Source organism: Fusarium musae, chromosome 1 (assembly GCF_019915245.1).
Source record: "Fusarium musae strain F31 chromosome 1, whole genome shotgun sequence".
NCBI classification, from domain to species: Eukaryota; Fungi; Ascomycota; class Sordariomycetes; order Hypocreales; family Nectriaceae; genus Fusarium; species Fusarium musae.
In genome coordinates, this window is record NC_058387.1 from 1,040,765 (window position 1) to 1,067,639 (window position 26,875).

Sequence of the window (26,875 nt, forward strand, 5' to 3'; positions counted from 1 at the left end):
AAAGCCCATGATGGAGGCATGGCGCTGGTCGTTTTGGCTCCTCAGAGTCTCATGGCTCGTCTTTGGCTGCGCTTTTTCGTATGCATTTCTGGTCCATCGTCGACTTCACCTGCAGATGCATCTACGAGCTTACGTCTCTCATCCTGTGAGGCTTCGTGGCCTGGGCTCAATCTGGTCAAGCCTCAGGCTGATTATTCTTCTGCCTGCGTCTGAATACCGACGTTCCCTCCTGTTTGAGGTTATCAAGCTTGATTCAGACAAAAGCACGGCTAAATAATTCCTCCGCCCAATAGTTTTGTGATAAGGGAAGATCAGTCTCATCGTCGCCGTTAAATCCGGCCGCTGCTCCAACCGGACGGCAAAGCGGCAGCCCATCGCCATCGGCTATCATGGCTGGAATGCTAGTCAGCAAATTGCTAAATACAAGAAGCCTCGGACCATTGATGTGTGAACTCTGCAGACTGGAGTGCAGGTAAACAACAAATACCAGCCAATTCACTGATCAGTGTTGGCGGATACTGAAACTTGTCTTCCGTCCGACCCGAGCGTGGCTGTACAAAACAATAGAATTGTGCCCTTATTACACTGGCTGGTATGCTTTCCAAAGCTTGTCTACTGCTTCCGAGTCCACTATTACGATGCTCAAGTATAGCTATATGCAGCTACTTTTCCTCAAGCTATGTGTTGCCAACTCAGATCATCAGGGAGGATTCGCTGATATGATTCATTTCCCTCGATTCTTTGCTCATTTCAATAAGAAATGAACAGACAAGGTCTTGCCTTACCGTAAAGACACTGCGGGGATGACCACCACCATCAATATCATCTATCTATTGCACTGCCACCGCCTTCATATCCCAAAATCCCACCACCGCAAGCACAGTCAGTCCATTTCAGAAGCCTGAAGAGTCCCGAGTCCATCCCACCGTTCGCTTTTCCTCTTCTGCTCTAATTACGCTGCTGGCTGCTCCATCTTTCACTGCTCGCTCTTTAGTCCAGTTTGCTCACTGTCTTCTACTGTGCCACGCTGCTATAATCGTGTAAACCCACACAGTAACATCAGCGGGCACCCATGAGGCTGTGTCATCAGAGTTGGAGTCTTGGCTTCCCAAGTAAGCTCAATGATCGTCGTTCTTGCGATGATTTGAACCATTCATCTTCTCTGGTGGTCTCCGTCGTGCCACAAAGAATGGCATCGGGTGTTAATAACGCCGTTATGCCGTTGGCGGGATCTAGATGTTGAAGGCACCGAGTAATCTTCGGCGTTTACAGTGCTGCTAGTATCCGTACGGGACGGTGTGTTGACGTCCAAGCCTCAAACCAGGTTTGTTTTTTTCGCCACTCCCCAACCAATGAGTGTTGGATTCCCGTGACAAGACAAGCCGATCGACAGTCTCGACAAAAATAGAACTTCCCAGTTTGTGGTCGCCCTGGCGCTGGCTCAACTGCCGCCCTGATTATCTTCTCCACTGCCCCTGACGATGATGGACAATGACACAAGAGGATACGGCGTTTGCCGTTATTATGAGTTTCATCCAAAACGCTTTGCTATGCATCAACCGAGACTTGTTTCACAAAACGACGGTTCTCCTTTCGTCGACAGTGGTTCCGTCACTTCATCCCACATACCGGAAGCCTCGAACAAGCTTTTGGCTAGGGGTTTCTGCCGTGGCGGGAGTCTCGAATTATAGTCGATCGACTGATTATCGGTACCAGGCTTAAAACATCTAGTTCACGTTACGGCTTGAGAATTTACCCCTTTTAGCCTTATTCATTGAATGTTCAGCCATCTGCAATTTCTGATCTGAAGTTCTTGATTCAACCTTGCGCCAAGACGTCGCTTTCGCTTTTCTCAGATCTAATACAACTGCCGGCGGTGATGGGAGCTTAATCTTGACGATCCTGGCCAAGGAAGATTTTACTAGCATTGATAAAATTTCATATGGTTTAAAGAGCACAGCCCATGCAAATTATTAGCCACTTTGGTTTGCTGGTCTCGGTATCGCCTAGGTCTAAACTTTTCCAGAAGCTAGATCGTTAGCGACTCCAGTTCCGAACCGCAAGGACATAGCCTCTGCCAAGACCGTGATCAGGTAAGAGGCGATGAGGCTTCAAAAATTGTCCTTGCTGTAACAAAAATAGCTCCATGTGAATGTTACTTGCGCCTCGATGAATTCGAGATCAAGATAATCCATGGTCACATGCTAAATCACGTGTTCAAGTCACGTGATCAAAGACTCTGCTGACCCGTGATTGGCTACAGCCTGCCTCTAGTTTCAGCCTCTTGAGGCCATCCATCAATGGCCCCATTCGCCTGCATCTGCATGCATTTGGAGAACGTCGTCGGAGCCTTACGTCCTACAACCGTGCGCGCCCAACTGCACTCGCGCCTGAACAGTCGTGTCTGACATATTCCTCGCCCGGCCAAAGTGTCGAACTGGAACGCGCTTATCGGTTTGTATATACCGTGTCTGTCTATCTATCTGTGCCTTGTTGCGACTCGTGAAAGATTGAAACAGTTTCGGCCGTCACATTTCGTTGTTGCATCGCATTGCATAGCATAACAGAGTATTGCGCAGCATCGCATCGCACGCATCGCGACAGCCTATTCTTTTTTGCTTGTGTTCTCCAACTTTGAAGATACGGTTACCATCCAAGCTTGCACTTGCAAACAGGTACTGCAAAGAGCATCGTCCTCTGCAAACACATCGCGTTCTACTAGGCCTCAGAAGGTCCTATCAAGTTGCTATTTCAGTTCCCTCGTCGGAACATATCAACTGAAACTCTATCACTCGCCACTATGGTAAGCTGACCACAGCCGTACAAAATGGGGAGAGAAAAACGAAACCTGCCCGCGGCTGTGGCAGGTGGCCCAAAGGAGAGGCATAGACGTGCACAAAGATCTCAGTATGATCATACAGCACCTGTTCCCCCTGGCTTTGTTGCCAAACCAGCTCTTCCAAAGACAACCAAACATCACTCGTACTTCGAGTTTGTTGAAAACAAGGACAAGAAAAAGAAGCTTGAATTCCAGGTATAATGCGACTGTTGCGCAACGAGGTCATCACAGCACTCACCACCATGTATAGATCACTACAAAGAAAACACCCCCTCCTGGTTTCGAGTTTGTCCCTGCCGGCAACCCTGAACTAACTCAAGCATGCAAAGAACTATCCCGAGAAAAAGATGCCATGATATTTATCGTATCGGTATGCAAAACACAGATGTATTGGTCTGGGCCGTCCGTTACTAACCTTGCCATATGAAGAACGCAAAAGAAGCTTCCGGCTCAAATATCTTGGCTCACCAAGTCCATCGCATCGGACATCATGTTAGAGAAACAATCGTCGAGGAAGCCCGCGCGGGTCTAGGACATGTCATGGAGAACATGCTTGCAGCCCCTAGCGGTATTCCTGAGCCCATTCCCGAATCTCAAGAGGAATACGATGCACAAGTTGACGCTGCCTTACGCGATCTGTTTCCTAGAATTCCAAACACCGATCGACGGATGATCATTGAACATGCTTTCAGACGGGTTTGTTCTCCTCCCTGACACCTTCGTACAGACAAGGTATTTATTATTATAGGATCCAACGAACAAAAACAACAAGGAAAAAGTAGGCCTCTCGGAAGATATAACACTCGCCCGAAGGGTTCAACTTGCAGTCCTCGCTCACATTCGTCATACTCACACAAGGTATGACACTCTGCTGAGGGAGACCACATGGCAGAACGCTCGCAAAGTTGTCGAGGCTCTTTGTTTAGACACCCTCGTCAAGTGGCGAGGAGATGAGGAGAGCGGTCGGGACCAGCTGGATGAGATATTGAGGGAAGTCGTTGTGATTTCCGACTCAGAAGGTGAGGAATCTGGCAACGAGTCCGACTCATCAATCGAAGAGGTGGTGTATCAGTCTACGAATCCCGTTCCCAGTAGGCCTGTACCGAATATCTCTGGCCAGGCTGGTCCCAGTCACCACCAATCTCCCAGACTTAACCAGGGCTCACGAACACCCGCCACGCCCAAGCCAAAAGGAAAGGTGAAGAAAAGAAAGCGTAAGACATCCGCAGAGAAGAAAGGACAGCGCGGATTCAAACGGTACCAAGCTGCTTGGCAAGATGCTATTGACAGAAGCCGCAATGTACAAGAGCCAGCTCCCCAATCTCCACAAGGGCCCTCCCCTCAGTATACCCGTGGTCCGCCGCCGCCTACGGCTCTGGTTCCCTTGAGCGATGAGTTGCCTGCTCCATCCCAGCTCAGAATTGTTTCTGGAGGTGCGGGACCTGCACCTTTTGAGAACGGTTATGTTGGGAAACCTCAATATCCCGCAAATGGCCATTTTATAAGTTCAGGGCCACAAGTTGCCCGCAAGGTAAAGTCACCATTTTATGACGCGCCACCTAGCACTCATCCACCTGTGTCGAGAGTGGCCGATCGACTACAGGATATGCTGGTGCAGTCCATTGAGCCAGCGTCTCCTGATACTATGAAACCGTCCTTTGTGCGTGCAGTACCCCCTCGGGGACAAGGCTTCAGAAACGAGCCCCCTATGACCACCAGTATGCAGCATCCAGTTATCATATCTTCTCCATTGCGAGGCCCTGTTACAAGAGGCGAGCCCATGGAAATATCACGACCTGTAATGGGTGAACCGTTGGTTCATGGAGATAGGCCCTACCAAATCTCTGGTCACGATCCCTCACCACCCCGTGGTCACATGTTCGATGCCCCTGCGCATCACTATAATACCAGATCTCATGGAGTACCTGCTCCTCCGGCTTCGTTGGATCCTTCACATCGTTATGATACAAGATCGCGTGGAACACAGAACAACCCAGCGAGGATTTTAGTAAGTCGTCGGCCATATGACGAGCCACAAAGACCGGGAATTCGTGATACCCCAGTTGTCATGGAAGATCGTGGTGGGTTCTATGAACGAGTCCCAGTTCATTCTACTGGAGATTTGCCATCATCATCTCGTGATGAAGCAGGGCCTGGTTTTAGACTTGCTGCCGAGCCATACAGAGTTGCAAGGGAGCAACAGGCGGGCCCTTGGCAGGAGAACTCCCGGCTAGTACCAGGCAACAGAACCAACACAAGCATTGAGATGGTCCCCATTAATCGCGTGTCTCTGGAAGATCGACATCGCCCTATCGTAACGGACAACCGAGCCGGACCAGCTCATGCCCCTGTGTCTTCAGGAGCTCGAGGTGATATTAGAAGTTACTTTGAGCGAGACCCTCGTCCAGTCCGTTATATTCCACCTGGCCCAGAGCCTCGTCCGGTCATAAATGAGCCGTTGGCTCCAGGTTACGAACCGTACCGCGAGGTGTAAGCAGAGCGTGGCCTCGTCAAATCAGAAAGACACTAACACGATACAGTCGTTACGAAGAAAGAGGACCCGAACCCTTTCAACATCGAGAGCCAGTGCATCGATACTACCGAGAAGAGCCCGTTGTTGAAGGATACGGACGACCTCGGCCTCTACACCCGCGTCGAATGGAGGATGTAATTGTGCTTGAGTAATGCTGCAAGATGATCTGGAGAAATGCGGATACTGTTTGTTTTGCTCATGATAATGCATGTGCGTAAAGTATTTGAGCGCGTTAAGCATGGCAACAGGCGTTGGAGGTTACATTGTTGGTAGTGCAGTCCGGCAAAAGCGTTGGTGATGGAATGAACTTTGGACGATGGCATGATCTGATGATATCCCGATTCGGAGGAAAGACTTGACTACTACAAGAACTAGTATTTGAAGGGTTAGACGTTTGGACAAGGCAGGCCTTTTATTTTATATAGTGCGATATCGGATGGACCGTGTACGAATGGACTTCATGATTGCTTGACTTTTATTTACTCTAAAACAACCCGTGATCTAAACTCGAACTTCAAAAATAAAACGAATGCCGAAACCTCATGACGCATCGAATGGGTATAACTATGGCATCTAGTTGCGTCCTCTCCTAGGCTTTCCCACGCCAGACACTCCGTGTCTCTTCTCAACACCAAGTCCCTTTCGTCCTGCAGCAATGCCTCCTCTTCCACTCTTTCCGCCACGACCGGCTCCTCTACCGCGGAAGCTTCCACGGCTACCCCTATCCCGTCCAGGGCTGATCCTGCTCTTGACTGCGGCAACATCGTTGTCATCCATCTCGAAGTCCTCGTCATCGTCTTCCTTGGAGCGACGGTTGGAAAACTTGAGCTTGCCTCCACGACCGCGCTTGGCGACATCCTTACCCTTGAGAGCAGCGACATAGGCACCGACACCTGAAGCCTCAGGGTTGGGCTCGTCGACGTCCATGGCACCCTCGTCGTCGCTGTCCTTGCCGAGGATGAGCTTGCCATCGAGGTCGACCTTGGCCTTGGTGCGTGTGGGCTTGCGCATCTTAACAGGCTTAGTGGAAGAGATGTTGGCCAAGGCCTTCTTGTCGAGCAGATCGAGAGGTTCGTCGTCGTCTTCAACAATATATGTCTTGCCACCCTTCTGGGCCTTCTTCCTTTGCCTAGGAGCCTCATCATCGGATTCACCCTCATCGTCATCAGAGTCACTGCTATAAAGGGCCTGGTCGTATTCATTCTCGAACTGGCGCTTGGGCTGAGCCTCGTCGTCGTCACTATCGTCGCCGTCATTCTCACCCTTGGCAGCATCCTTCTTCTTCTTGGAACGCTCCTTGGTCTTCCGGATGTTGACGATCAGTTTCTTGTCATCATCAGGTGTGTTCTTGTGAATATTGTCATAACCAAAGCGCCGGACCATGCGCTCCAGAATATGCTTGACCTTAGCCTTGAAGTGACCCTTGTGTTCATGACTCCAGACAATGAGGTTGGGCACCAGAGTTGACAGACGAGGAAGCATGAGCTCGACAGGGAGGCCAATAACGCAGACCTTGACGAAACCTAAGCAGCTCTTGACAATCTCTCGGTTGTTGGAAGTGAGGAAGAGATCCATGGTCTGGACCAAGTCAGATAGAGTAGCGTCGCTCAGTTCGCTTCGGAACTCATATAGAAGTCGGCTGATGGCCGTGATAGAAGCTGAAATCATGTGAGGTGTGCTGCCAGCCAAACCAGCGCTGACCATAGTGAAGAACTCCTCGATATTGGCGGTTCCAGCAGGGGCATCGTCGGGCATATGAGGAACCTTGCTGTTGTCGATAGGTGTTCCATTAGCCTGAACCATGCGGTGTCCCATGCGAACCAGCAGCTCGTATGCTGTCTCACGGGCACGCTCATTGTTCTCCTTGCAGGAGATGACAACTTCGCTGAGCACAGCAGGAATGAAGTGAAGGGAGGTGTCGGGAATGAAAGGTAGGAGGGCAATAATGGCAGCAAGGCGCTCTCGTCGAGCAGGAGCTGAGACCTTCTCGGTACTAGAGAAGATAAGTTGCTGGAGCTCAGCACTTCTCTCCTGAAGAGCGGCCTTTCCGATCTCAGAGTCCGCTAGACGAGGGATGAGCTTGTATGCCTTCTTCTGAAGTTGAGGCTCCTCCTCCTTGTTGATGATGACTTCGGCAATCTTGAAAAGAGCGGCAAAGCTTTCCCTGGGAAGATAAACGGACATTGTGATGACGAGATCCATCAATGTCTGGGCTGTTGAAGGCATGTGATCCTTGGACTTCTGGTTCTCTTTCTTCTTGTCTGCTGGCTTCTCCTTCTCCAACTCAGTGGCGAGCATAGTGCTGACTCGGTCAAAGGTCTCCATCAACTCAGCGTTAGGTGTGATGCTAAGGAAGGTGTTGATGGTCTGAAGAATAGGACCTCGGCTTTGAGGAAGAGTTTGCGTGTAAACGTTGAAGAGGACTGCGAGCATATTGCCTGCAAAGTTGGAGAGGTATTCGAGGTTCTTCTTAGCATCAGCACGGCTGACTCGGCTCTGAAGAACGAGATCCTCCTCCTGGTCTTCAATATTTGCAATAGCTTGGTTGGACTCGATCAGAGTCTTCAGCGCCCTGCAAACATCCAGTCGCAGCTCAACTTGCTTGTACAGGAGGTTAGCCAAGATCTCGGCGAAGCCCTGGTCGAAAGCCTCGGTAAGATCCAGAGGAAGATCGCAGTAGCCGGGAAGAGTAGACCAGATCTGCTGGACAACTGTTTCGTAAATCTTGACCTCCATTGTCTTCTCAGCCTGGCCATGATCCAGAACCCTTTGAAACATGACCTCACTGAGAGGAACCATCTCACTCTTGAAGTGAGCTAGGTTTGTGTTGCTAGTGTAATCTCGTAGAATAGGGAACATCCAAGCACGGCCTGGCTGGCCCTTTGCTGGCTTTGCGAGGTTGAGAGGGAGAATTGAAAGAACAGCTTCAGGGCCCATGGCTCGGATAGCCTTTCCAATAACCTCGTCGGCCTCCTTCTTGTTGCGGAAAGAGCCATTCTCTCGGATTTCGCCAATAGTCTTCGTGACGTTCATCATGATAGGATAAGACCTCCATCTCAAAGTATCGAACATGGCTCCCAGAACGTTGAAAGTCTGGAGCCAAGCAGCCTGGAACTGGACAGTCAAAAGAGACTCTGCTGACTTGGCGAGCTTCTCGAGAACCTTCTCGTCGAAGATTGAAGGCTCAAGAATAACATTTTGAGGGATACAGTTGGCCATGAAAGACACTAAACATTCTGAGGCGGAAATTCGAATATTCTCGGAGGGAGCCTCGAGGAACTGGGCGACCATATCGAACAGCTGGGGGAGGTTCTGGAAAGTCTCCTCAGGCTCGACCTGGGCGGAAACATCGTATCCTCGGGATAGAATGGCGAGCCACGGGGGAACAAGCTGGGTGTCGTTGGCAGCTGGTCGCAATTCGGAGATGATTTCCATAAGTCGTGGGAGCTTGGCTGATGAGACCTCATCTGTCATGCCCTCGAAGATCATCTCAAAAATTTCGAAAGACGCCATGGTCATGTACTCGTTTCCGCTCTTTGCGATACCCAATAGGAGCTCGCACAGAGACTCGATCTTCTTGCTAGGCCAGCCTCCACTAGCAGCCGCAACAGTCTTGACCAGTTGAAGAGCGTGGATCATAGCAGGGTCATGGCTAACATCGGCCTTCTTTCCCTTGCGCGCCTGCGCAATCTTGCCGGCGAGATCCTCGAGGTTCTTGGTAGCAGTCTGGGCGCACATGTCGGCAGCAGGGTGGTCCAAGGAGGGGCTCGGGGGCGGGTTTCGAAGAACCGTCTTCAGAGCATCTTGCGACCTCTTTCGCACCTTTGGTCGGTGGTCAACAGACATGTTCAAGAGTCCAGCAACAGCTCGTCGAGGACCAATTTGGGAGACAGAAAGCTCCCAAGAAGCAGCATCCTGGGCCAGAAGAAGAGATTCGAGACATCCTATGGACGATCGCAACAACGGGGCTTCGGCATCCTGTAACAAAAGTACGGGGGCGAGAAGAGTAAGAATCTGTGTAAACTTGGATCGGAGGAGAGGTTGTGGGGCATAAGGTGTAACGACGTCGAGAAGGTAGACAACGGGAGTCGCCAATTCTGGATTCACGGTGTCATTGCTGTTCGCCTGCTGAAGAAGGGCGAGAAGAGCGGCAAAGTATCCTGTTGGCGTAGGGGCCGTGTTCTGTTCCTTGAGAGTCGACTCGACGGCCTGAAGTACAACGACAGTCTACAAGCAAAAGTTGTTAGTGTGCGACTCAAGATTGAAGACGCCGGAGATGACAAAGTAAAGTAAAACATACCCTTTTCTGACTCTGAAGTCCAGGGGACTTGATCTTGTCCAGCTTTTCAGCCAGAGAAGGGGTCGCCATCTTGATTCTGAGCAATTGAATGCGCAACCACCAACTGGATTAATCGTTCGGTGAAAAGAGACCCCAGCCAAAAATTCCCAAATTTTTACTTGCTTATCGCACCCCGCTGAACCGATAAGGATTTGATGTGAACTTTCTCGGCGGAAGGAAGCTAAGCCACATCTGTCATGCTCCCCGTTATGAGGATGTGGCGTCAGCTTACCGCTGTATCCGAGCGCCTACGTACTGCGCGGTAGCTGTGCCCCTCGGAGCTGACCTTGGGTAAGGTGTTAGCAGCTCGCGCCTCTCGTTACTCAATCGCAAACACGTCCGTAGCCTCGATTTCTCTCTCGTCCTTAGAGAAACATCATGGCTTTCCTCATTCTCGTCATAGGAGACCTCCATATCCCGGATCGGGCGCTCGACATTCCGGCCAAGGTACGCGCGGTGCTTCCAAGGTCGCGCGCATCGCTAACAGCGTCTCTGCATCTGTAGTTCAAGAAGCTCCTCTCTCCCGGAAAGATCAGCCAGACGCTTTGCCTCGGAAACTTGACCGACAAGCACACGTATGAGTACTTGCGATCCGTCTCCCCCGATCTGAAGATCGTGAAAGGCCGCTATGACGTCGAGGCCACTTCCCTGCCATTGACGCAGGTTGTCACCCACGGAAGCCTTCGAATTGGATTTCTAGAGGGCTTCACACTTGTCTCTAATGAGCCCGACCTTCTTCTGGCTGAGGCGAACAAATTGGATGTGGATGTTCTGTGCTGGGGTGGCACTCACCGCTTTGATGCCTTCGAGTATATGGACAAGTTCTTTGTAAATCCCGGAAGTGCGACTGGCGCATTTATAGAGGGATCGGGACTGGAAAGCGAAGAACCAACACCAAGCTTCTGTTTGATGGATGTATGTGCTTCACGAACAGTCTGTCAGTGTATGAGTTTGTTTACTGACTACCCTAGGTCCAAGGCATTTCGCTGACCCTATACGTCTACCAATTACGAAAGGACGACAAGGGCAATGAGAACGTGGCGGTTGAGAAGGTTACATACACAAAACCAGTTGAACCTTCAGCGGGAGGGTCATCATGAAATTCATATAGATAGGGGGGTTTACATTTAGCGACTTATTCAAGATCAGCAGCAGAATTTATACCCAGTCACACTCTGGAAGACCACGAGATGGGACTTTCATATCCAACAAAGCATCAATTGGCAAGACGAACTGCCGAATGTTAACCAATTGGATCTTGTGTGTGTCCAATAAAGACATTAAAACTGTAAATACAAATATTGACAAAAATAAACACCATTATCCATTCCATCGCTTTGTAGAGGTATCTTGGGCATGTGACCAGTTTGTATGATCCAGCGAAGCAGTATCAGCGCCGACAAGCAACATACTCCTTTTGAATAAACAAGAACAACAAATGACAAGAACGCCCAAATGCTCTACCGAACTCCCGCTATTGCAATATGCATCATTACAGCATCATACTCCTTCGCCTTGATGAGGCTCGCTCCCTGGCTCCAGCGCCATCCTCGGTGTGAACTGCTGAGGAGACTCGCCGCGATGGTCGACGGGTAGTGACCTTCTTCTTGATATCAGCAGAAGCTTCTTCGTCATTTTGTGGTGATGAGGGTGTGAATTCATAAACATCAACTTCACTGACACCAGTAGTGTCAGAAGCCGTCTCCTCCTTGACTTCTCCATCTTCGTGTGAGGTTTCGCTGCCGGCAACAATGTCTTGAATCATCATAGAGGTGCGTCTTCCGCCACGCATAGTTATAGGTTTAGGGACCTCTGGAGATGATCCTTTGCCAGCCAGAGGGCTAGCGGGAATGCTACCAGGCTCGTTCTCTGTGTTGGTGGCGTTGGCATTGGGCAGATTCTTCCATGAATCTTCAGCACTGCTCTCACGCTTCGTCCGGGTTGTGTCTGGGGCTTGCTCAGCTACACTAGACCGCCGAGCATATTTGCCTTCACCGGCGACAGCGTCGAGCATCTCCTTGGTAGGTCGCCGCATCTTGTCTCTGAGGTTAGGCTCTGCATAGCTGACTGCAGTCCTATTTCGTCGGCTGGGCCTTGCTGGTTCTCTGCTCGCATTTACGTCGCCAGGTGGAGGTGTTCCTCCTCGTCCGGGTTCCTGGGATGCGGCAGTATCTGGTGAGTTGGGGGAGAGAAGTGCTGGGTCTATGAAAGGTGTTGTGAGTCCGCATGTGACCTCCACAACTTCAGGGGCTGCAGGAGGCTCGAGTACAGTTTCGATGGTGATGGGAGCCAAGGTCTTGGATCTGGACTTAGGCCGCTCTTGAGAAGCCTTTGATCTCATGAGATCCGCTTTAGCTGCAGCGACTTCATCAGTCACAACTGGTTTGGAAATCTTCTTGGGCGAGGTCAAGTCGTCGTTGGTGCTCTTGGCTGCAAGGGGCTTCCTCGTGCCTGTCGCACTCGCCTTTTCACGAGCGTCCCTTCGCATGTTGCTCAGTTCTTTCAATGTTCGGCCTCCAGCCTTCTCACGGATTGAGGGCTTGTCGATAATGTTTCGTGGGAGCTCGTTTTCGTTGTTCACCCTCTGAGATCTGCTCGTAACCATATCATCTCGAGCGGCGAGCTTTCGCTTTGATCCAATCTTGACTGGCTGGGGAAGAGGTACTGGGGTTTCGTCAACAATTTCTCGTACATTGTTCTCGATTGATCTGGTTGCTAAGGGCTTTGCCTTGACTGGCTCCGTTTCCTTCGGTTTAGTGGCATTCGCTTGTTGCTTCTTTTCGGGTGAAGGTGATCTCGGCAAGGTCTTGGTGGTCTGAGGTGATGTGAGCTTTTCGGGTGGTGCGAGTTTCCTTGTGGGACTTTCTTGTACGGGCGCTTGTTTAGGTGTAGCTGTCGGTGAAGGGCGTGAGCGTGTGGGTGAGTCAACCTTGACAGGCTCCTCTTCCTCCTCGATGAAATGGGAGACAGGAGGAGGTCCAATTTCGGGTGACTGAGATGTGTCGGCCATCTTATCGTTGTCGGCTTCTGACCGAAGTGCTAGGATTTGTTCTTGGCTGCATCTTGTTAGAGAACTTCTGTTTATGTTAATCGAATGACTCACTTCATGGACTGTCTCGGGTAGGACTTGATTTCTGAAATATGTCCCAGTTCCTCAATTTCACGGGCCATATCTCTAAGGCGTCGCTGTGAAGGACTGGGTCGAGCTGAGTTGAAGCTCATCCTAGGCTTTGTTGACTTTCTCGGTCGTGGAGAGTGTCGCTTCATAGGCGGCTCAAGACCAAGACCAGCAAGAAGGGTACCCCATTCTGTGAGTTGGGATTCAAGCTTTGCCTTGATAGCAAGTGCGTGATCAGCAATCCGTCGAGTGCCGTTATCTTCGAGCTCTTTCTCTAGCTCTATGATACGACCTCTGAGCTCCAGGTTCTCTGATAGCATACAGGCGCAGTCATTCTCGAGTTCTCGGATGCGGAGGGCACGTATGTTGTTTGATTTTGCAAGATCGCGGTTCTGGCGTAGGAGTTTCTTTCGAACTACATCACAAGACATGGTCAGCTCGCGTCATGTTAGTCGTAGGAGTTCTAGATGTTGGAACATACGCGTTTCGAGACTGTCCGTAGACACGGGGGGTTCGTTTAGTCTAGCCATAGCTCATAATGCGACGGATCGTGGCACTGTGAGCAGAGGCTTCCTGTCGAGTTAGTAGGAGACGTTGCTGATATGCCCTCGCACAAGTCACAGAGTGTTGTTGGGTGTCGGTCTGAAAAAGGGAATTTTTGGTTGTATCTATTTACTGTCGTAACTGTTTTTGTCATAGCGCTTGGTTACTGGTTGCCCCAGCGACGGAACTCCCCACGTTGAACCCCACCATCGTTGGACAGAAACGCAGTGTTGGACTTTACTGCCAAAGACGTCGCGAATTATTCCAAGTTTGGTGACACGCCATAAATACGACCATGTCATATCCAACGCGACCGATTTCCTCGCATATGCGCGCCCCGAGCGCGTCTGCATCCTCAAGTGGACAGTCACCAGCATTGTTAGCGCGAATCGAGGAGAAAAAGGCCGAACTCGAAAACCTCAAAGAGCTTCGAGAGCTCAGCGCAGCGGTCGCAACACAAATGGAAGCTTTGGAACAGAAACTCTCGACTCTGTCCGATGGAACAGAGGGTAAAGGTCCTATGTGATGTTGTTCAGGGCTTAGACTGACTCTCAGTAGCAATTGCAGCCGTTGTCGGAAACTGGCATAATGTGCTACGTGCCATCAACATGGCTTCTTGTAGGATCTCAAAAGTTTATGGGTGTTGGTTTTGTCTGACTTTTTTCCACTAGCTAAACTGGCCAAGACGGCAGCCGACCCGACAAACGCATCGGAAGATTCAACAGGACCTTTGCCTCAAACTCTAGTACGAATTCCAACAGAACATGCACCAGCTCTGCAAGCCCAGGCAGAAGCTGCAGAAGCCGCAGCCGAGGAAGAAGAGTCATGAACAGTCTCGATCATGGTCCAAAATTACGAAAGCCGACATGTTTCCCGGCAGTTTGTAGAGTGCCTTGCGCTTCATGGGCGCCTCCCTTGGGAAATACCACAGGCAACATCTATTTGATACACACCGCATATTCCTTGCCATCTCCACGAGGTTGATTCTGGATACTGGCATCCTTGAGCCAGGCAGCAGCAATCACTTGCAGTTCTCGACTATTTCAGCGCAGTATACTGCGATCACAATGCGATGATATGACGAAGCCTCGACTGCCTCCCAGTGCCTACGAAACAGCTGAACTCATGCCTGGGAGAGGGCTCCCGGGTGAATGAGTGTTCAGCACGAAGATTGGCACCCCAGAAATCAGGCTTGTTTTCAGACTACATCTAGCTCTTCCATCTTTGGGGATAGGTTTCCATGCCAAAGGCACCAGGACGCTGGGGGAACCTGGGGTAGTCCATGAAGAGGGGACAAGCATTCGCCTGTCAACGTTGGTTCATAGGTCGCATGTCAGCCGAAAAGAAGCAACAGAAGTTGTTTCGACCCGAGGAAGATCTGGTGGAGTTATCACAGGTTGAACGAGGAATTGGAGTGTGTTTCGTTATGAATCCTCCACCAGCTCTTAGAGGCTTAGTAATTAGTCGATAGAGTTCATGTTGGTATGGAGCGACGATATATGTGGCTATATGCTTTATGTCGTCTTCCATTGCTAATTCCTCAAACTTCCTCTAGACTGTCTAGCCGAAACAAAGGAACAATTACGTATCCGTTGCGAGTTTACTGGCTTAATTTGAGCCCTCAAGTAAAACTTTCACAACAACAATCATCATTTCCATGATAGTATAACTGTGGATATTTCTTGTGATTATAATTTGGAACTGCATATGCAGCAGAAGTGGATCTCATTAACTCGATCCCAGGCAACAAAATAAAAAGCCCAAGAATCCAGAGAATAACGGTCCAGAACGCGGGAGGCTTGGTATAAACCCCAAGATTCCAAAGACTTGATAAAGTTTAGATGTTGACTCTCCTAATCAGCGGATTTGCCTATATTTAACTGTCTAATAGGCTAGACGCAGTACCGAGATGACGATTCTATTTAGACACATCTGGAGCTGAAGTGATTATTATTATATAACCTACCTGGAACTTATGTACGTATGAGCTGCACAGTGGGGCTCCCGCTCTGGGGCAGCCATCTTATAAGTCGACCAATGAGAGCGATTTTGAGTTCGTAGAGACAAAAGCCGTTCAGATTGTGAAATGGTGGACATGACTCGACAATTGATTTATGAAGGTTATGGATAGAGTTAGATGGCGTTTGGCTGTTGGATTCTTAAGAGTCAAGAAATTCAAGGTATTTGAGATGTTAATGAAGGCATCCGTAGGTAGGTAACAAATAGAAGGCACAGCCTGTAACTGCACAAGACTGCTGTAGGATGGCAATATGCAGGTTCGCGGTTGCCGTGGCTCTTATTGTTGTTTGTTTTTATTGACGCTGCCTAACTTACAAGCTTTCTTCCCCTCCCCTCCCCTCCCCATCAGCAACATCAGCAGCAGCAGCAGCATCATCTCATCATCTCTCCCCATTCACCATTGCTAGACATTTTGATCGTTTTCGGTTTCATCAATTTTTGATCACATCCTCCATCACATCACATTGGCCTCTGCAGTTTATCACACTCAGACAAGGCCCCGCTGTTGGCCGTCGCTTTGATACTATTATCCCTGCTCCTCGTGAAATTGCGCTCAGGTCCCTGGCTAATATTCCCTGGAATTTGAACTACGACTCGTCTGGTGGCGCTCCAATCTCTAATCATTGTCTCTCGAGAGCCTCTCACAGCCTGGCTCTGGCTTTCTAGCCTCGCTGTTAGCCTAGGGGCCTCCCTCGGCTCCATCGAGAACTCCGTCCCAAGAGGCTCATTGTTCAGAGGCCTTCCATATCCATATCCGCATCCATCATCCATGGCTACCATCATGGGTCATCAACCCCAAGTCCACCGTGCCACTAACGAGACCCTGGCTTCTCCAAGGCCCGAGGCCAACCAGGATGTTAATTTCATCAAGCCCAATTCTGATACACGTCCCTCTTCGATCCCCTCTCCCTCTCCGTCGTCTCGAGGGATTCTTCAAGAGCTTTCAGCCGATCAAGTTCATAACAAGAGTCTTGCTTGGAACTCGTCTCGAAAGGAGAACAACCAAAGCCAGCAATTGTACTTGAAGACCGGTCCTATCAAGCTGCCCGCAAAGACTATCCCATCTCGAGGGCCACGGCGCTCACTCATTGATTCTGACAGCTTCGAACTCCTCGATGCGGTTCCTGAAGAATCAATTGAATCCAACGACTCTGATACTGCGCCCAGTGGGTCTTCAGCTTTGACTTCACACGAGCTACCCTCTCAAGGTTCGTTTCTTCCGTCTTCCATCATGACTCTGATTCACAGCTTGCAAATTCCCTTCGCTATTTATACAATCTGCTAACCTAGCCAACAAAGGAACAACTGTCAATTCACACCCGTTGTTGGATGCAGAGCCTCAAATTGGACACAACTTAGAGACTCATCTAGCAGGTCAGTTTGAATGGCTCGTGGCGTTTCCAGTGCCAGCGAGTACCACCAAGGACCACGGCTCTTCCGACGACAGTGAGAACGATCACCACGACGTCGAGATCGCGGTTCATGGCTGCACTTTGCTGTCACGACGTCCGGGCCCCGCCGGCAATTCTAAAGCTGACGTCTTCAACCTTCTAGCCACACCATTGATTGCTGAAGAGTATATGGCTTTGGGATTTGATCCTTCTCAAGCCAAGATGGCACTTCCTCCCCCTCCAGCATATGAGCTTCACCAGAATGTCCCACTTAAGGTTCCCGAGGTCATCGAGACTGTAGAGCCTGTTTCGCCTTCTCTTACTTTGATTAGTGAGAGAGGCAGTAGTTACGCAGGTTCCTCTAGGACCGGATCCTTCTCGGTGCCCCGAATCGAGGACTCTTTCGAGGAACTTGATAAACTCGAGGATGAGCTCGAGGCTATCAAAGCTTTCACCCAGCCACAACGCATTCCTGTGCCTGAGAATGCTGCGCCCAGCAATAAACATCTCGAACCACCCTCCACGAGTAAGAAGCCGACCGTTTCAAAGAGGGCATCAGTTATCGGCATGTCCTCCACAGTCCGCATCAAACAGACTGAGCGACCACAGCTGCCTCTTCGACGATCGACCTCTCTGGTATTTAGAGACAAGAAGCAGGACGATGCCGACAACACCCCAGATTTGAAACCACAGACTGCTCGCGGAAAGCTGACCAACTCTCACTCTGCACCATTGAAGGCGCCTGTGAAGTCTACGAAGCCCCCTACTGTCCCCAAATTTGAGCTCCCTGGTGAGGCTGTCTCTCGTCGCCTAAAGGAACAGCGCGAGGCTCGTCGAGCCCAACAGGCTGAGGCTCAGAAAGCTTATGCGCCTCCTCCGAGACCAAAGTCTAGTAAACCACTTACCAAGCCGAACTTTGAGCTTCCAGGGGAGGCGATCTCTCGCCGTAAGCGTGAAGAGCGTGAAGCCAGGCTCAAGGCACAAGAAGAAGAGGAACAAAAGAAGCGGGAGTTTAAGGCGAGGCCTGTGCGTCATAGTTTAATGCCGGGTAGCATTCCGCGAGAAACGATTACCAGTCTCGCTCGACAAGGGAAGCTCCCGCAAGACGATGTAACTAAGACATCAGCCTCAACAAAAGCAAAGCGGATGTCAATGCAGGGCCCAAGACCACCCGCCCTGTCAGAGGCTCCGATCACCCAGAGTCGAGGTCGCCTTTCCACTGCTACATCACGAGAAGATCTCAGCAGGGCTACCTCAACTTCTACAGGAAGCGGCGGTGGAAAGCGAACTACACTCACTGCAGAAGAGGCTTACCAACTGAGACTTCGTGGGAAGGAGATTTTTCAGCGAGATAACACAAGCTTCACACGAGACAGGGAGCGTGAGAAACGCGAACGTGAAGAAGCAACACGCCTTGCTCGCGAGCAGGCTGCGGAGCGCTCTAGAATTGCGAGCCGGGAATGGGCAGAGAAGAAACGACGTAAGGAGTTGGCCATACTGGAGTCCCTAAAGGGACACTGATTACTTCGAAGACAGGCAAGTGCTTGGTCTCACATTTTGCAAAAGCCTTTTCCAGTGGAGTAGAGGCATTTCGTTCTCCCTAATTTACTTGCCTTAAGCCTGGAGTTTGGAAGGCTTGGAGTTATAGCAGTGGTTATGTGCATTTTTGTTATTGCGATATTGTTGCTTCGAAGGTTTCTATCTTTAGGCGTTTGTTTGTCCGTTGGTTTCGAAGGACATTGGTGTACCAGGGAACATTCACGCAGCCAGAGATTGTACCGCTGTACGCTGCTGCAAATCTTGGTTTCAGAGACTATCATCAGATCATAAAATCACAGAATTGTTTTGCCTGTCTTTTCGTTTCCCTCATCCAGAGAGTGTCATATGGAGTGATTAGTGTTGACTGAACAGAAGTTAACACCCGTACAAAGAGCTGAGAGGCTGGTCATTTGAGGTATCTGTCAACCAGCATTGGCAACATGGAAGCTCACTTTCATCTCTAGAACAAGCCTTGCTTTTCTCTCGAATGCCTCAATTAAGCACCAAGTTACTTCTCCGCGACGCCCACTCAAACATGTACGGTTCTACGGTTATACACTAAGTTTTAAAACAAAAAGTCAAGATGGAGATGTAAACGACAGGCAGTTTGAGGCTCAGAACTGACATCACTTAGATGACGCCGTGAATAACTGGTCGTACAAGTACTGTTGCGTAACATTTCATCAATTCGCTCGCTATATACCTCTATAAATCCACGTTTCAACATTGTTCAACCGGTGACTTATAGAAGACCACACCAAATCCCCCTTACACAACTCATCTGACACACACATCCCCACCACTATTCAACTTGGACATAAACTTTTTTACACTTCCTCTTGAACCCAAATATTACCAGGCGAATAATAATTGCCCTTTGAATCATCCCAGACAGAAAGCAAGATAACTCCATCGTTCCTCATATGTACAGATTCCACCTCATGATGTAAACATATTCCAAGGGGATGCCACCCTGCCATTGGTGCCCTTGTAAGCGAGATACGAAGAAAGAAAGAAGAACCAGAAATGCTCCGTTTTGAAGATGTGGTAGCCAAAAAGGAGAAGGATTCCCTGATGAGACTTAGGGGATCCGGAAAAAGTCAGTAATTAAGTTGCAACCTACTCAACGTGGGTGGCTGATGAAATAAAGGAGATGCTGGAAGTATGAAACGCCGTTCAAGTGCATATTCCACCTCCTAGCGAGAGTTATCGAAAGGCGTGGGTATCTTTCTAGAGACATAGGAAAAGTCGTGGTGACCGAAAAATTTCGATAGTACGCAGGATCAAGTGAGAGTTTAAAAGTTTTGTGAAATACCCGCGCTCTGCTGTGGATAGTGAGACGGGTTCTCAATGCGTGTGTTTCGTCGTGCCGGGTTATCGCGAATGACTGCCTGTTGTGGCCCGTTGTCGCTATAGGGGTTCTGTGAGTATTGGTCGTAGTACCCGTTACCAGCGCCATATGGTACTCCCATGGGGTCCGAAGCATCGGATCGGCCAGCAGCACTGTAAGAGGAGGAAGCGTTGGATGGTCCACGATGCACATCTGCGCCTCGGTTGTTGGCAGCAGAAGGACCCATTGCTCCGAGAATCTCGCCCTCTGGCGAGTGTGAACCATCCATAAGAGGCTCGCCAGAGCGACCGTCTGACATGTTGCCTCGAGTAGGCGAAGTAATATCTGAGTAGGCTCCAGTGACACCGCCAGACAGAGTAGTAGAAGCCTTGCGACCAGTTGAGCCAAGAGTGGTATTGCCCCAGCCACGATAACCGGAAGAGCCATCTTCCCTCATCTCATAGCCACCATCTGCCATGCCAACTGCTGGGATTGTGGGGTCGGCGTTGGGGTTGTAGGCATAATCCTCAACTTCCTTTCGTCTCTCCTCTTCGGCTTGTCGTCGGGTTTTGCGCTTCTTCCACCAGAATAAACCGAGGAGCGCGAGGATGGCAATCGCAGCAATTGGCACAGCAACGCCGATAGCAACTTTGCTCTTCTGGCTCAGACCACCACCTCCATTCCCGCTGCCACTACCAACGGCATCAGCATCGTCGGTACTGGTGGCGGAAGCGGAGGCCTCGGTAGCGGTAACTCTCTGTGTACGAATCGCGGTAACCAAAACGATGCTCGTTTCAGGTCCCTGGCTACCCGTTACGGTGACAATAGTCGACAAAACCTCGGATGTAGTAATTTCAGTGGCAGACGCCTCGCTTTCTTCCGTAGTGCTCTGTCGATCATTGCTGTCATCTGTTGAGGATGGATCTGCCGCCTCTGTGGTTGGTCTTGCTTGAGTAGACCTGCTAGAGCTCGTCGGTGAGGGCGCGGGGACGTCAGAAGAAGGCGATGCATTATCAGATGTTGGCGCAGGTGCAGCTGTTTCAGAGGCACTGGCTTTATCGGATGCTTGGCTCGCATCATTAGTCGCCGGTTGTGTTTCGTCGGCGGATGGGCTCGGCTGGGTGGCCGAAGGACTGTTGTTCGAAGCTGGATTCGAAGTTGCGGGTTGTGCTGGTGATGAGTTCTCAGCAGGAGACGAAGCTGGATTGGCGTTGCTGTTGTTGTCGACAGAGGATGGGTTAGGGGCTGACGCCCCCGTGGGCTGAGTGCCCTGACCCGGCGTGGACATGGCTAAGTCTAGCGTGCTCACGACGGGGAGTTGTCTGTGATCGAGAATCATGTTAGCGACCAGGAAAGACTCGCATTGAGAATTGAGGGTGTTCAGAGAGTGGTCAAGGATAGTGAGAGCATGTAGCGAGAGAGATGGTGCAGCAACGAATCAAGTCAATCAACACAAGGGGGTCGTTGATGGATTAGACGCGACAAGATCGGAATGATAGGAGACAATATTGGCGACAAATTTCATCCAAACTGGGACCTCAAATTGACTTGTATGGGGATCGCCGAGGGATAATTGGATTGAAGGATTGATAATGAATAGCGAGTGAGCAGGGGCAATTGCATCGGATTGGATGCAATGTATCGTGACACGGCGTGCGTACCTTTGGAACTGTTGACCGACCGTCGATCCGTTTGAGAATTAAGGAGTAACGAGGTTATTCGCTAACAAGGACGCGTCGAGAGCGATTAAGCGATATTTCGATATTGGCCTGGTGATGTATGAGAAGAAGTGAAAATAGAGGAGAAGCGAAGAATAAGATGAAAGACGAGAATGAGAGCGAGTGAGCGAGAATGAGGTTGGCTAACTACAAGTAGAACTGGGCTGAGCTGGGCTGGGTTGGGTGAGTGATTGGATTTGGAAGGTCGGGGGGGTGAGACTGAGACGGAGACAGACGACACGGACAGCAAAGAGCCCAACTGAAGCGTACTAGCGGCCGCTGGAGGTCAGTTCGGGGTGGAGGCTTTTACTGGGACGGCCACTGACCGGGGCCTGAACCTGGGGCCATGAACTTAAACTTCCAGGGCTGCCATGGGCCTGAGCAAAAGATCCAGTTCTTTTTCGCCTTCTTCCAAGGCTCTTGTTGAACAGTGAACGTGCTTGGGAATTGGGATTTGACGTAACGTAACAAGAGTAACGTACGTACCTAGCAGAGTTTGTGCCTGCTATACACAAGCTTAATTGAGTTGCAACTCAACTTCAGCTTTTCATCGACCGTTGGTTTAGCCCAAAAATATATATAATATTTCTCGCTGTTGAGAACGGCGACTAAAAATAAAGGGAAAACGGGTGCCGGTTTGCTTTCGGGAGGCGTATACGCTATCCAGGTCCACTCGCTTTGGGACAAGAAGACTCAAGATCAACAACCAGGACGAAACGTATTGTACGTGTGTAATATGGAGGAGAGAAAGAAAGAAAGAGTAGAGACAGAAAGAGAAAGAGATCACAAGTTGAGAAGAGTGTGCCACACGACAGGCTTTGAATCAGCATCGGGCCTTTAGACACAGCAATTTTCTTTCTCAAAAGTCAAACGGCAGACGATTGTATTCCTCAGCCACATTCACCCGCAGCTAATTAGATATCGCCATTTCTCTCGATCTTGCCTAGAGAAGGAAAGAAAACTCAAGGCCTGAATCATAGATGACAAAAATACTTGGGTAACGTAGCCTAAGCTTAGGGGACTCTTTACTAAGCTTATTTTAGCACCCTCTTCTAGAGTCTTATGTTTTCTTGCTCCCCAAGGCATTGGATGTCTTTTAGCCGGGGTCTCTTGGCGTGGAGACCCCCAAGACGATACGAGCCACCCCAGTGAGGCAGTGACTCTTTGGTTTGTGTTGGCTTCGGGACGATCAACGGAGCGACAAGACCTGAAAACGTCAGAGGTCGAGATTATTTACAAGTATTAGAGTTACTTGTACTGTGTAGTATTGCGATGCTTACAATTATTTGTTTGTTGACATTTAATTTCTTTATATGACTAATTAAGTTTCCGTCTCCCTTGCATCCGCTCGAGGGGCTTTAATTTCCCCTGCAGCGCATCCAAATGTCAAGCTCAAACCACGAGACGTCGACCACGACCAACAGCTGTAGACGCATATCAGAAGAACAATTATGAACCTGTCTGTGAAAAGGGTCTCGAGAACCCTCAAAATTGATTGTCGTTTCACCACATGGCTCACAACGTCATGATGATGAAGCCAAGAGTAATTAAACCCTTCGACTCTAGTTCCACTAACAGATTCCAAGAGGCATCTCAATAGCCATTATTAAATACCTCGCAGACATTAATCTTCTCCTTTTGAGGAGATTCGAGGGGTTAATCGTGAGTAAGTGAGATCACATGTTGTTGGTCGGCATTCAAGTATTTCTATAGCGTGCCGGGAACCCTTTAATCTCAACGTGCAGCAATGGAATGTCATTCTAATGTACGTCTGCACTCATTGGGGCACGATCTAGACTCTTGCTTTCCTATCTGATCTGATCAAATCTCCTCGGCTGAAGGTCTCAAAAGTGATATCTTGCGTCCTCACGTGCCTCAAGTCTTAACGGACGGATTATGCGTTCTGCTCTGGTTGTAATCTCGGAGCCATGTCCTGAAAAGTCGATCCAATGCGACGCTGGCACCAACACTCACACGGACGAACGGCTTGAGATCGAATTGCACTTTGAATCGAAAAGCCTCTCTTCAAATTGGAATGTCAAATCTAGGACATACACGTTTCTCGATTCTGGTGCTAGAAGGGGATAGAGGGGGAGTTTGGTTCAAGACGCTGCGTAAGCGTCCCTTGAACCAGGAACACTCAATCTTCCACGGCCCAGGTAATTCGACTCAGCGATTGAACGTCAACTCGGCAGGCCATTTCACATCCAAACAAATCAACGAATTCGTTAATAATATCTATCAATTGCCACTCTGAGCTTCAGTATCCTCTCATCGTACCTAGCTTAGTTCTTGGTTCGCTCTGCCCCGGTGGCGTCGGCCTCCGCAGCAACTACTGTAAAGCACAGCATTGACCAAAAATAGCAACTTTGATCGCGTGTCGTCGTATCGCCCCAGGAACAAAGCCTTGATTCGACAGACGCCGCTGATCTTGGGTATCCACGATATGTATCAAACTTTTCTTTTAGATCTGCCAATCGTGTTTTGCCCTGCTTGAGTGATATTCCATAACATCATAACTTCACTAAATACGGGAGGATCGGAGGTGTTGCGATAGGGGCGCGCCTGATGATCCAACAGGAGATGGATACCATTCGTGCCGCCCTTTTGGGAATTTCACGAACTGGCCACCTAGACTCACTGTCATAATCTCTATATGGACATATTCACAAATCTCACAGTAGTTTCTCATCCAGTTTTGAATAAGTAGTAGAATGGTAGAAACAAGATGGGCCATGTTGAAGTAATCAACGCCAGATCCAATTGACCTATATACAACGGCCGAACGTACGTTGTCCGAGCCGGCAGTCGTCATCTAGTTTGTCGTGTGGTTTCCAAAGACCTTCTATAATATGCAAGCCTGCAGGTTCCCAGTGTGAAATAAAATATCGCAAGACATCATGACCCTATAAATACGCCCTTGAAGTGAAGAAATGTTTAAAGTTGACCAAGACCGGCGCACGCTGTGTAATGCAATGTCAAAAAGACAACGCTAAGAAAGTTTTTCGACATGTCAGTGGCAGCCCATGCATAGACCAGTCCACTGAATGTGTTGACGCGCTACCTTTTATCAAGGTCGGATTCCCCATGAAGGCTTCAATGTATCTTGCAGCGCTTGTTGGGTGAACACTTGGTCGCCAGGCAGGCGACTCACACGTCCAGCTCCGTTGCGGATGGCACCAAGCTGAGCTTGGGACATGCCGCTGCGGTTACTCCTGATGCTTCCAGCGTCGCTCATGTTGTCGGAATCCTTGAATCTCTTGGGAGGTGCGAAGTCAAGTCCAGTGAATGTGCTGGATTTGCGGAGAAGATGGCTGTTGTACGTTAGCTAAAAGTCATCTAATTGCGTAGTGGCGTATAACTTACGGGCTGGGGAGAGCGGTCAGCTCCTCAAAGGGCGAGACTAGAGTCTGAGCAGCAGGAACAGAGGGCGAGTAAGGTCGTCGCTCGCCGAAGGGACTTTGAGAGCGGCCAGCTGCAGTGTCGCGGATGGTGTTGGGAGGAGCAAAGTCAGCAGCGTTGATGAGGGCGATGTTATCATCCTTGAGCTTGGAGGGAGTTGGGAGAGTGGTCAAGGGTGCGGGTGGTGGAAGTCTCTTCCTGGGGGGTTGTCGGATGCGAGCTGAGGCTGAAGAATCAGGACGAGGGCCAAGAGCAGAACCAGCGCGGGAACGTCCTCCAGGTCCGCTCTGGTAGCTCATACCACCGATAGAACCGTTGGGACCACGAGGTCGAGGTCCGGGTCGGCCAGGACCAGGGCGACGGCCAGCTGGGGGAGGTGTCATGGCACGGCGAGTGACAGGCTGTGCGTAGGGCATAACAAAGGCGTTTGTCTCAGGATCAAAGTAAGCTCCATCACCACCCATCATGTAGCCTTGGTCAACATCTTCGTAATACTTAGGGCCGGGTCTGCCCTGAGCCATTGAGGGCATGGGAGGCATAGGCGGGGGTGCCTCCTTGGTATCCTCAAAATACTCCTTGTAGAAAGAACGGATACGGTTGGCACGGTACTCGGGGTCCTCAGACTCTGTGATCTCATCCGGAGGGAGAGGACGGAATCCGACAGAGAGTCTCTTGTTATCCTGCTGGGGAACTCCTAGGCCTTGGTACTGAGGTGTATCCTCCACGAATGAGGTACGTTGCATGGTGCGACCACGAGAATCGTCCTCATGGTCTTCGTAGTAACTTGAAATGTCAGCCGCGGGGGTGTAGGACTGATAATTGGAACCATCACTCTGGCGGTCGTGAGGGAGAGGAGCGGACTTGGGAGCATCAGGGGACGTCACAGTTGGGGATTTAGGCTGAGGAAGAGAGAAGTTCAAACCCAGACCGGTGGCCTCATGCTCCCTGGCAGGAGGTAGAGGGAAATCGTTGGCGGGCTCCGAGGAGAAGTTGGGCAACTCAAACTCGGGAGTCTTGCTCCTCACTGCGGGAGGTGGCTGTACGGAGGCGCCGTCACGCTTCTCATCAAAATCGGAAACCACTCCAATCTCAGGGATGATTGGGGCAGGCTGGAATCCATCCTTCTCGTCGAAGTGAGAGTTTGGCTGGTGGGTTGGCGCAGGCGCCTTGGGAGTGCCGAAAGGATCGACCTTGGAGTCGGTGGCAGAGACAGGAGTCTCAGGCAGGGAGTTCATGCGAGATGGGGGCATCTTCATGCTACCAGGCTTGCCAGAGTTACGAGGACTACTAAATTTAGTATTGTGCGAGAGGGAGTCCTTGGGATTAAAGGACCGCAATGAGCCGGTCTCGCTTTGCGTGATGGTCGCGACATACTGGTAAGGGTCCTGATTATCATTTCCCAAAGACTTAGCCAACGAGTTGAGCGACTCTCGCGACTCCTGCAGACCGGGTGGCAGCAGGTAGGGCGAAGAGAGGTTCATATCCATCGAGAGCTGACTGGGTTTATGGTTGAGGCCCTTCTCACCCCCTCCCATAAAGAGACTTCGACGGGTAGACTTCTTTCCGCCGGCCCCGTCGAGCCCAAAGTCCAGGCTCTTGTGAGGATCGTTGATATCCTCAAGCATCTGCCTCTTCATGTTCTTACGGTGGAGGTAGTACAAGAAGATTGCGATCAGAACGATAGGAACCCTACACATAAATGGTCAGCATATCGCGATCCAGTTGACCATCCGAAATCGAAAAGAAAGAAAAAGGCGTGGCTGGTAGCATACACAATAGCGACAACGATGGGAACTACCAAGTTCGTGTTGGCGCTGGCTGCTGCACAACTGTCTGTTTCTTGGCAGTTCTCTCGGGTGACGAGTCGGCGAAAGATCGAGGAAGACGATGCGACTCCGTTTTTGGAAGCTGAAGAGACATCTTCAATGTTGGTGCGAGGTCGAAGGCGAGCACCTTCGTAATGAGCGATCCCCATGTTGGCGTGGTATGCTAGCGCATAAACTCAAAGCTTCCAAACAAACAAAGAGATGTTGATCGTCAAGTGTAGTTTCCTCCGCGAAAAAGTGAAATGGGCGTGAGAATATTAAGAATTGTCGAATATTAA

General features: G+C 50.1%; 8 protein-coding genes across 8 annotated transcripts; 4 read left to right on the plus strand and 4 right to left on the minus strand.

The window, feature by feature from the left end:
- Positions 1–2,827: 2,827 nt before the first annotated feature.
- J7337_000328 (uncharacterized protein) lies at positions 2,828–5,333 on the plus strand (the record flags this gene model as incomplete). The annotated part of the gene is made up of 4 exons (XM_044818085.1): positions 2,828–3,034; positions 3,090–3,209; positions 3,269–3,535; positions 3,588–5,333. 4 exons carry the CDS (start codon positions 2,828–2,830, stop codon positions 5,331–5,333), a joined length of 2,340 nt encoding a protein of 779 aa, XP_044685787.1.
- A 612-nt stretch (positions 5,334–5,945) lies between these two features.
- Positions 5,946–9,741, minus strand: J7337_000329 (uncharacterized protein; the record flags this gene model as incomplete). The annotated part of the gene is made up of 2 exons (XM_044818086.1): positions 5,946–9,599; positions 9,673–9,741. 2 exons carry the CDS (start codon positions 9,739–9,741, stop codon positions 5,946–5,948), a joined length of 3,723 nt encoding a protein of 1,240 aa, XP_044685788.1.
- A 348-nt stretch (positions 9,742–10,089) lies between these two features.
- Positions 10,090–10,811, plus strand: J7337_000330 (uncharacterized protein; the record flags this gene model as incomplete). The annotated part of the gene is made up of 3 exons (XM_044818087.1): positions 10,090–10,158; positions 10,216–10,626; positions 10,683–10,811. The coding sequence occupies 3 exons, from the start codon at positions 10,090–10,092 to the stop codon at positions 10,809–10,811; spliced, it is 609 nt and encodes a 202-aa protein (XP_044685789.1).
- Positions 10,812–11,203: 392 nt separating this feature from the next.
- Positions 11,204–13,359, minus strand: J7337_000331 (uncharacterized protein; the record flags this gene model as incomplete). The annotated part of the gene is made up of 3 exons (XM_044818088.1): positions 11,204–12,767; positions 12,815–13,244; positions 13,311–13,359. 3 exons carry the CDS (start codon positions 13,357–13,359, stop codon positions 11,204–11,206), a joined length of 2,043 nt encoding a protein of 680 aa, XP_044685790.1.
- A 341-nt stretch (positions 13,360–13,700) lies between these two features.
- J7337_000332 (uncharacterized protein) lies at positions 13,701–14,201 on the plus strand (the record flags this gene model as incomplete). Its single annotated transcript, XM_044818089.1, has 2 exons — positions 13,701–13,881; positions 14,044–14,201. The coding sequence occupies 2 exons, from the start codon at positions 13,701–13,703 to the stop codon at positions 14,199–14,201; spliced, it is 339 nt and encodes a 112-aa protein (XP_044685791.1).
- Positions 14,202–16,172: 1,971 nt separating this feature from the next.
- Positions 16,173–18,303, plus strand: J7337_000333 (uncharacterized protein; the record flags this gene model as incomplete). Its single annotated transcript, XM_044818090.1, has 2 exons — positions 16,173–16,599; positions 16,751–18,303. 2 exons carry the CDS (start codon positions 16,173–16,175, stop codon positions 18,301–18,303), a joined length of 1,980 nt encoding a protein of 659 aa, XP_044685792.1.
- Positions 18,304–19,616: 1,313 nt separating this feature from the next.
- J7337_000334 (uncharacterized protein) lies at positions 19,617–20,990 on the minus strand (the record flags this gene model as incomplete). Its single annotated transcript, XM_044818091.1, has 1 exon — positions 19,617–20,990. The coding sequence occupies one exon, from the start codon at positions 20,988–20,990 to the stop codon at positions 19,617–19,619; it is 1,374 nt and encodes a 457-aa protein (XP_044685793.1).
- Positions 20,991–24,439: 3,449 nt separating this feature from the next.
- Positions 24,440–26,746, minus strand: J7337_000335 (uncharacterized protein; the record flags this gene model as incomplete). Its single annotated transcript, XM_044818092.1, has 3 exons — positions 24,440–24,683; positions 24,736–26,460; positions 26,544–26,746. The coding sequence occupies 3 exons, from the start codon at positions 26,744–26,746 to the stop codon at positions 24,440–24,442; spliced, it is 2,172 nt and encodes a 723-aa protein (XP_044685794.1).
- Positions 26,747–26,875: the final 129 nt, after the last annotated feature.